This window comes from Triticum urartu, chromosome 5, assembly GCF_003073215.2.
Source record: "Triticum urartu cultivar G1812 chromosome 5, Tu2.1, whole genome shotgun sequence".
NCBI lineage: Eukaryota > Viridiplantae > Streptophyta > Magnoliopsida > Poales > Poaceae > Triticum > Triticum urartu.
Window position 1 is genome coordinate 103230918 of NC_053026.1, and position 9864 is coordinate 103240781.

General features: G+C 45.0%; 1 protein-coding gene across 3 annotated transcripts; it reads right to left on the reverse strand.

Annotated features, from left to right (window-relative positions):
• Positions 1-3259: 3259 nt before the first annotated feature.
• On the reverse strand, positions 3260-9451 carry LOC125508070. Of its 3 annotated transcripts, none has more exons than XR_007283213.1 (11): positions 7596-9451; positions 7376-7483; positions 7181-7271; positions 6495-6613; positions 6162-6371; positions 5316-5585; positions 5067-5196; positions 4835-4968; positions 4079-4472; positions 3634-3714; positions 3427-3527 (listed from the first exon to the last, which is right to left on the reverse strand). XR_007283213.1 is itself a non-coding variant. In XM_048672652.1 (10 exons), exons 1-10 carry the CDS (start codon positions 9144-9146, stop codon positions 3441-3443), a joined length of 2781 nt encoding a protein of 926 aa, XP_048528609.1. In that variant the 5' UTR covers positions 9147-9450; the 3' UTR covers positions 3260-3440. The 3 variants fall into 3 exon arrangements, 1 of the variants encoding a protein (XP_048528609.1); XR_007283214.1 differs by having other exon boundaries at positions 3428-3527; positions 4083-4472; XM_048672652.1 differs by lacking the exon at positions 4079-4472 and having other exon boundaries at positions 3260-3527; positions 7596-9450.
• Between the last annotated feature and the right edge of the window lie 413 nt (positions 9452-9864).

The following is a 9864-nucleotide window of genomic DNA, read 5'->3' on the forward strand; positions in this document are numbered from 1 at the left end:
ACTAACTTACTCGCTAACTAGACGATGCCGGCCGCCATCTGCGGTACACGCTAAATGCCGGCACCGACGTCCTCCTCCTCGCCTCGGACTTGCCAGAGGTGCGATAGGGCGCGTTGCTCGCGCGCATTGGCCCTTTCCATGCCGGCGTGGTCCACCAAAGCTTCAGCTTCTAAGCAGGAAACCCACTTGATGAGCTGGTAGTAAAATTCGGCGTCGTGAACGCGTGCGTGCCCGACAGCCTCCAGGGCTATCTGCCGGGCGCCGGCCTGCACGTAGTTGGCCCAGTTGTGGGCGCTCTGCTCGTGACTCAAAGTGTTGATGCGCTGCTGCTCCATGCCCCACTGGCGGCGCAAATCGGCGATACGCTGCTCCTCTGCCAGGCGGTCGCGCTCCAACAAGTCCTGATACTCCGCATTGCCATCTAAAGACCGATAGCATGCCTCCTCCCTCCGTCTGCCTTCCGGTGAAAAAGCGAACACTAGTTCTGGCGGTGACCGCCTTCGGTGTCGCCTATTGCGGACGGGCGGGGGCATGACGGACGTGGCGAGAGCGAGGACAAGTGGCGAGCGACATTAGGCCGGTGGGGGCTTATGAGGATAGGGCGAGTTGGGTGATAATGCCATCAAAGAACGTCGGGAACCAGTAATTATAGACGGAAGGTAGGTGAACCAGCGTGTCGCGGGAAACGCGACGGTCATCGCGGTCATCGGAATTCAATGCATAAGCATGCATGGCTTAGCGCGCCAGCTTGCCGTGGAAACTAGAAAAACTGAAATTATGACTGTGTCGTCATGTCCCGTCCCGTCAGTGGTGCATCATGTCCGTGCTGGGCCGCACGTGGGCATGACGGTCAAATGAGTGTGCTCGATTCATCCAGATGAGGTACGTGCGTGATCCGCTGGTTATTCGCGTAGGGTCGAGTCGGTCGGATAGTGTATGTGTAGGATCGCAATAGCGGATGAACGTATGATGGGAGATAAGGCATTTGCAAACGTTTTTGCTGGCAGTTTCTTCAGATTCGCATGGCATTTTCCTCAGAACAGCATGTCAGTTTCTTCAGAGGAATGCATTTTTATTCAAAAAAACTGCTACTTCAGATCTTGCGTCGCAACTAAAACTGTCAGGAGTGTATTAGTAGGCTAGCTAGTGATCGATCAACGACTTATAAACACTGAACGAACAGAAATAAGGACCTGCTAATAACTTGTAAACACTGAGAACATAGAAATAAGGATCATGCTATGCACAGTAGTAAGAGCCGATCCGTTCGAAATGTTCACACGAGACTCATAGGCCTGACATTGTAATATGTCCACATTAGTAGCCCAAATTCACAACCAACTAGTACGATTCTCATACATAAGATCAACATGTTAATGCATCTCAATGATTCACAGATCATATAAAAATATGTAGCTCCAAAAGCAAAGATCTAGAAAAACATATGTTCTTCCTACTAACATGGATGCTTCTCTGGGCCAACATTCAATACAAAGTGAAAGACAAATTTGTTTGTGAAGTCTACAATTCCTCCTGCAAACGTAAGTGGTTTCACCAACAGCTGGAACCATGAGAATGCATGAACCACACATGATGGAGGAACATCCATTGCAATATGATTTGGTCTTCTCTCGATCACACGGCGAGACTATTTTCAGAATACAAACTTTAACTTAGGCAAAATGATGCCCATTGTATAATCATACAAAGCAATGAAGCACCTAGTGTTGGCCAATAAATAGTACAGTACTACTTTTGTGCAGTCCATGAAGTGACTATCCAATCTTTCTATGTCTATTTTCAAATGTCACTGCATGCAGTGATTATATTATTCTCTTGTGCAGTTCCATCAAAATTGCGGTCACTTTATTTGTTTGCCAAATTATGAGTGGTGCGGGTATCTTTTTGCAACATTGCCATAGTTTGTTTTCTATCCGTCAGATATAGATCGGACGGTCTAATGCTCTTGGGGGTGCTAATTAGCCGCCGGCGGAATGCCTGTAACCGAGGATCATCAAGTGGCTCTTCGGGGATATCGAATTCGTCGGGTCCGAGGCTTAAATCTTCCTCGGACTCTCGATATTAGTCATTGTCCTCAGAGTCATCATCATCCCCGTTGGGGATGCTCTATCTAAGTGTCATTTGTAAGCAGTAGCAGTTCTATTGGGATGTCTAACCAGTGAGGAAATGCTCATTTGTTCACTGGGAAGCATTTGTAAGCAGTAGCAGTTCTATTGGGACGTGTCTCTAAACCAGTGAGCATTTCCTCACTGGTTCAGAGACACACACTTAGGAATTAGACACAGAGACACCCATTTGTTCGTCGTAGTCTGAGTCACCCAGCAGAAGTCAACTTGTGCATCTCATTTTCTTTTCTTTCTCCATCTGTTGTATAGATCTAGTACTATCAGTTACATCGTTGCCTCTTCTTGCTGAGGTGGAACGAACGTGACTATCGCTAGTTGTAACAAAATCAGTAAGGTTTCGTTCTTGGATCTGATACCTGCACTACAGCTGCTCCCTCCGAGAATTTTTCTGCTTCTGTCCGATTCTAAGTGGTGGTGCAGGACAGAAGGTGATGGATCCTTCCCGGATTTAGGTGCGGCTGTGCATGTGATTAATTAATATCGGTAGAATTACTGTACTGTCTGATGAACCTGTGTGTATTAGTATTTGTGGGCTCACGTGTTGTAAATTACAGGGTATGGCATTAAGCTGGGATAGTTAGGAGGATTAAGCTGGGATGGTTAGGAGGAGAGTTTTATCAATGTAAAAAAGGAAAAGGAAAAAAGAAAAAAGAGGATAATGGTATGCCCAACCCCCTCTCTCGAAACTATCTCCTACAACAAGACTATAATAGCATCAATTTTAGTACCTAGTCCCAATACTCATATCTATGAAAAGGGTCGACATTTTCAACGACAAAACTGAAACAATTTTTCTTCTTCTCAAACACGCATCCAAATGAGCGTCATCTTGTATCAAGATGACGCCAGATACAAACAAAGGCCGATGGGCCATAAACAGACAACGGAAGCCTAGAGCCTACCTTAACAAAGAAAACTCAGAGAAAGGAAATAAAAACAGCCTACAGTGGATTCCTGATGGTGATGCATCAAAATCATTTCTCTCAGCTAGCCATTATCAACATTATGGCTTAAGAGAAAACGGCGTGGTGCCATTAAATGTGACATTAGAAGTCAAGACATGCACCACTCATCAGTTCCAACTTCCAAAGAAAAATACCAGAAAGCCCTTCTTTCGAGTTAAGAACACACAGAACAATTTATACCATCTCTGAAGAATTTATCTGTATTCAATGTCAGAGTGACCAAGTGAAACAGCATCAAAATGGTGGCAATGAAACAAAAAAAAACTGGGTCCAGAGTTGGCTCTGATCGTCAGACAGAGGTTTGCATTCTGCAAAGCTATACAACAGTCTACTTGATGACCTCGAAAAATAGAACTTCAGGCTGGAGCTTGCAGTCCTTGAAACGTTCTAGCAAATGCTCCCAACTATCTTCTCTCTGCATGGAGGAAGTTCACACCAACAAATCAGCAAGTTAAGAATAAAATGGCTACAAGAAAGAATACAGGGCCTTGATCAACACCCAGGAGTCACGAGTAACTTACCTCGACAGTCTCGAAGCCATATATGACCCACTTGTCCTCGTCTCGAGCAAAGCAGACGTAGCGGTCATCAGCATAGCAGATCTGCAAGAGTTTGGATTGCAAGGTAGCATAAGATGGATGCTAAATTGCACTGCATTTGCAAAGAGTGACTATGCTTCCATATGTAAGCAGGCAAATTAAGTAACCAGAGCATTAAACCAACCTTGCAATAGGCATGTACTAATACTCAAAGCAACAGAAGAGTAAACAGAGAGAGAGAGAGAGAGAGAGAGAGAGAGAGAGAGAGAGAGAGAGAAGTGTGCAGATAAAAGGTTACTCCAGCAGATGTTCTGCAACCACTCCATGTGATTTGATGAGGCCATTTCCTATTCGCTATAAAGGGAAGGAAAATAATGCAAAATATACTTGTGAGAGCAGCAGACTTTAAAAGGTCTAACCAGTTTACCTACATATGATACTTCTTCAACCGTTCAATCAATGGAACGTTTATAAAAAGAACTCAGCGACATAAGGATCACACAAGCTATTGATTCTTGCTGAAATTCTTCTGTCAAGTCTTCTAAATATCTTGATATAAGTGAAGTAGGCAGGAAAAAATATGCCACAGATAGGACCATTCAAAAACTTGCAAATATCTCTCCAACTCCAAGTACGAACCAACTCAGATATGATGTATCATAGTTTAAACCTTCTATCCACTTCTTTAGAAATAGCAGCAAAATGCCTTGTCAATATAACCTAGGCAATTTGAACCAGGTGACAACGCCATTTAACCATGATCCGTTTTGTTCCACAAAAATAAGAACCTTGCTTCAGTCTTAGAACAATACCAACTTGGCCTCCAGTAACAGTCAAGGAACAGTAAATAATTAGCAACACAACTTATAAAAGGTCATGAAAACGTCAACCAATACAAATAGCTCATTGCTTTTTCTCATTTCAGGATTACCTTAACATGAGAATTACTCCCTCCTTTCCTAAATATCTGTCTTTTTAGAGATTTCAAATGGACTATAACATACGGATGTATATAGACTTATTTTAGAGTGTAGATTCACTCATTTTGCTCCGTATGTAGTCACTTGTTGAAATCTCTAGAAAGACAAATATTTAGGAACGGAGGGAGTAAATGATAAAAGTATTTGTTCAGCTCCATTAACAATTCAATTTAGGAAAATAGAATAGTTTGCTGTGCACGTACCATGGAGGTGACAGCATACATAGCTGCAGAATGAGCACTTCTGCAAAAGAACTCAGTGTCAAGGGGAGACGTGATGCCAGCCAGAACTTCAGATAGTGCGTCCTGGCTTTCACTGTCACCCAGCCAGTTCAAAACTGCCAACATGATGAATATTTGTTGGTGTAAACTACTGCAAGCTATGATGTATGAATAAAATAAAAGCCAACTTATAATTTGAGACAAGTAGCATTACCTATTGTAAAGAAGTGTGGTGTGTTTGAAAGAAAGAGATCAATATTCTGCAGACTTCCACAATGGTCGCATTTGTTGTCCTCGCGAAACTGTTCATCCAATAGAACCGGAAGCTCTGCAAAGGACTTGATCTGTACAAGGACAATTAAAACCTCTTGTCAATATTTCCTACTTTCTAGAATACTCTTGCGTCAATATCCACCTATACAATGTTTGCTAGGAAGGAAGAAAACTATTGCATACAGCATACCTTTGCTGTTTGAGGTGAACCGACATCAAGTTTATGGAAAAGTGTGGTATACAGGTATTCACCGGAAGACTTCCCACACCTACAGCTGATTTGAGCATCGAATTTGATCCCAAAAAGATAATGTGTTGGGCATATGCAATCTCCGCACGTGACTGAGTTCACTACATGTCTCTTGGTCCCCTTGTTTTCTCTAAAACGCGAACAAGTTTCTGACATATGCAATTCAATGAGAATTGTGGCCACAATCTCAGAAGCAAACGTTTTCCCAACCTGCAGAATTGATTCACCAGGAATTCAGGATTACTAATTGCGTGCATGATCATATAGGACAGACGCAGAATGCAGTTGTTTTTAGGACAATACTTTACACACAACGTAAAAGAAACACAACAGCGATGCAAAACACAACAGAGCTTATAATAACAACATACTCCCTCAGTAAAGAAATATAAGAGCGTTATCTAAACGCATTATATTTCTTTACGAAACGCTCTTATATTTCTTTAGGGAGTACCTAAATTCGCTCATTCTGGTGCATATACTTGGTATCAATATTCAGCATGCATAAATTACAGTAAATAACAAGAAAAAAGAAGTTAATTCTGGTATGAACTAGGACTGTTTCCCTCTGGAGTGTAAGATACCACATCTATGTTTTGTTCAAAACAGTTGCAGACCTCCAAAATGACCACAAAGTAAGAAATGGACACATGCAAATAAAATAAATTGAAGGTAGCATCAGCACCGAACTAGTTTACATACTCTGCTTTCACGTTGTAATCTAACTTCAATTAATTTTTGTTTAAACGGTCTTGCAAATATAAGCAATGGTGATTAAGGTCTAACCTTTTCATAAAAAGTGCTGTAATCAACAACTCTGCAGAGAAGAGTCTTCATGCAAGTCAGTACAACATCGGTTAAGTGGTGGTCGTTTTTCTCCCAAGAAGACAAGATTTCATAAAATTGCTGTGCAATGCAGGGATTTTCAACTGACGGTATCCATACAAGTGGACCCATCAGAAGTTTATCTCTGAAATGCCTCAGATTGCACAATGACTGCACACATACAAAGGAAATTATAGGCTGGTCTTTCAGATTGCCCGATGACAGGAAGACATACATAGGAAATTATAGGCTGGTTGTTAAAAGATCACATGACCAGATGCGAGTGTCTCTTACCTGTATGATTACACTCAAGATAGACAATTCTTTATCAGCATTGTTCTTGTTGGAAACAGTAAGGCTTTGTTGAGAACTGGAGGTGCTTGCCATTTCCTTGACAGATTGGCCAGAAGTTCCTGTATTATGAAATTGTAAGAAGTATTAGTGACATAACAGAGCATATTTTATATTGTAAGAACTGAGAGCATGCAACAACATATTTGCTAATTCAAAAAAGTATTTTCCAAGAGGTTAGACTGAATGGAGATTTTCCTTTGGAACTGAGTGCAAAGTGGCCTATAGGAAAAGAGGACATCCTAAGGATTCAAATCCTACATACCAGATAACTTCTAATAGAATATTACACTGTAAAAAAACCTCTAACATAGTGCTCCATCCGCCCCAAAATAAGTGTCTCAACCTTAGTACAACTTTGTACTGTATTAAAGTTAGTACAAAGTTAAGACACTTAATTTGGAACGGAGGGAGCAGTACTCAAAATTCCCAAGGATGGAAATACTAATAAACTACATAGAAATTCCTCTGAATCAAGGAGGCATAAAACAAGCAGACTAGGGCAATGCCAGGTTTAGATCGCTGAGATATAACTTAATTATTTGCTTTGACAGCAGAAGAACAAAAGGCTGCTGGAAAAATCAATGTGACATGAGTTAACACAAATTCATTGGGCAGCAGGAATTTACCACATATAATATCAATATTGGCATCAGCAAATCCAATACGCCTACTACCAGGATGATTTAGATAAAAAGGAATCCGTTTCTTCAATTCTATCTGCAAAGATGGTTATCAGTTAGCAGTAGCACACAATATGGGCAGTTGAGCCAACAATGGGCATATATAACTATAAAAACTAATCACTGCAGATGTTAACAGACCCATTGGTATGATCTCGCAAGGGGAAGAATGATTTCACGATAGTCCACAACAGTAACTTCAAGAAACTTTAGCCACAATTTCTCTATTCCAGAACAGCACTCCTGAAACTGCAATGAACAAGCAAGCCAATCATTAGTCTGATAAACATCACTATCAGCAGAACAGTGAACTAAGGAAGAATGCTAAATTGAAACCATGCCATATGTAGAAGTCCTAGACCTCAGTGCTAAGTGTATCTTTAGGCAACATCCTCAGCTTCTCCCTGATGCTCCCAAGGATCTCAGATCCTTCTCTGCATTTCCTTTGTCGCATTTCAGCGAAGGGCTCTGCCTGTATTCCAACAGATGGTGAAAGCAGCAAGGATTCAAACATATCCTGCACCCTTGGTAAAAGGAAGGTGTCAGACTGGCGGCTGAGAGTTATCCCAACCAACGAGTGATCATCCTGTGATGTATTTTCCCAATATTCTGGATCTATAAGTGACTGCAGCTTCCCCCAGAGCTCATCTCGGTGCTTGCTGCACGTGTGTTGCCAGAGCGAACTAGTGTCCGGAAACTTCTTGCCATCACAACGGGAATTGAGGCAAATCCAGAAACTCCATGAGTCCTGATTCTTGAGAAAGCGTGTTGCATCAGATATGGTCTTTGCTGCCGACTTGTCGATTCCATCATAGTGCGCATGCAGCGTGTCAACCGTCACTGATACGACATGTTGGCCCTGCGGTGCATTCTTCATAGAGGACCAGTATAGTGCAGCCACAACTATGATCTGCTTGAGCAAGACACGGAGCTGCTTCTTGACATAAGATACTCTGGCATCAGAATCTGGCCCAGGAGCAGCCATGGGAGGTATGTCATCCCAATTGGGGTCATTCGGCGTCTCGATGCGAAGTGCCCGGCGGCACTCTCGCTCCGCAGCATCAAAGTTATCCAGGACGAACAAGAGCTTGGCGTGGAACAAGGCAACCATGAGCGAGCGGTCGAAGTTTTGTGCCGCTTGAGACACGGTGGTGAGCGCGCGGCGCAGAAGCTGCTTCTTGTCCATTGCCGGATCGAGGGCACGGACTGGTGCCAAGTCGATGTACGCGCGGAGTAGCTGGGCGCGCGGCGAGTAGGGGTAGGTCTCGGCGAGAAGCTTTGCACGCTCTCGCGCTTCATCGGCGGCAGGCCCGCCGAGATTGCTGGCGTCCAGCAACTTGGCGGCCTCCAATGGCAGAATCCTGTGGTTGATTTTTTCCGCGAAGCGCTCCATGGCGATGCTGGCGCTCTTCACGGCGTCGCGCTTTCTCCCCTTCATGCTCGAGTCCCCGCTCATGTCGTACACCACGCTGTACAGCGCCGGGTCGGCTTGGTCGTTGTTCGCGACCGTGTCGAGCATGCGGAGAAACTCCTTCTGCGCGTCCTCGAAGCGACGGCAGTGGACGAGCGCCACGGCGTGGTCGGCGTTGGTGACGACGCAGTTGGGGGCGAGACGCGCAGCGGCGGAGAAGGCGTCGAGGGCGGCGTGGCGGTGGTACTTCTCCAGCGCGGACGCGTTCTCGTCGCCGTCTTCGTCGTCGCCGTGGGCGCCCGTGTCGTTCCGCGCCACGAGGGCGGCGTGGCGGTGGATCAATCCGGCGAGGTTGAGAGCGACCGCGGAGCCCGGGTGCACGGCGGCGAGCACTACGGCGCGGGCCAGCGCAGCCTCGTGCTCACCGTCGGAGTAGAGGCTTAGAACCTCCCGGGCCTCGTTGCGAATGGAGGCGGCCTCCGCGGCCTCGTGGTTCGCCATCGCGAGGGCGCTCGGAGAAGTTGCCCGGCTGGCCGTGGAAACGCGGGGAGATGCGCGCGAGCTGTTCGCCGAATTGCCGCAGAGCGGGAGCGGGAGGGGGAGCGTGGCGGAGGGCTTGAGGCCTAGAGTTTGGGTGGAGGAGGCAATTTGCGGGCGGAAACGGGAGGGATGGTGGAATGTGGGATCGAGGAGGCGGTGGTTTTGGGTTTGGTGAGGCGTAGAGGGGAGGACCGGTGGAGGAGGAGGTATTTATATTCAGCCTGGGGAGGAAGACGGTGGTGGAAAGGGTGGTGGACTTGACTTGGAAGACCAGACCGCCAAGAGTGCGCAACTCGTGGGGGAACGAAGCCGTAGTACGAAGCGGAAATTTGTCCGGTTCTGTGATGTAACGGTGGATCGCGAGCCGTTCGCTGCTATTTCAAGATTGGTGCTAGCGATTGCTGTATAAGTTGAAAACATTTTACATTTGCTATACATGTGAAATACTATTGACTGTTCTGACTTATACACTGTCCTCTTTCTTTACGATAGTACCTGGGTCCTCTGTTTTCTTGTCAATATGAGGATGAAAATATCTACTCCCCGTTGTTCCTATCCATTCCCCCGCATCCTCTATTCTTTCTCTCTTATTCTCCATTGCTCAACTTTTTCTTCTTCTATTTCAAGGTTTTCTTTCCTTCTTCTTTTGCTAGATTTCGGCATGTTGCTTCCACTCCGT

Excerpts from the sequence above, each read along its gene's own strand:
- LOC125508070 (XM_048672652.1), bottom strand. The coding sequence starts at position 9,146 with ATGGCGAACCACGAGGCCGCGGAGGCCGCCTCCATTCGCAACGAGGCC. Across the intron at positions 6,614-7,180 it reads CAATATTGATATTATATGTG|GAACTTCTGGCCAATCTGTC; the intron begins GTAAATTCCTGC and ends TTCATAATACAG. Across the intron at positions 3,715-4,834 it reads TGTATGCTGTCACCTCCATG|ATCTGCTATGCTGATGACCG; the intron begins GTACGTGCACAG and ends AAACTCTTGCAG.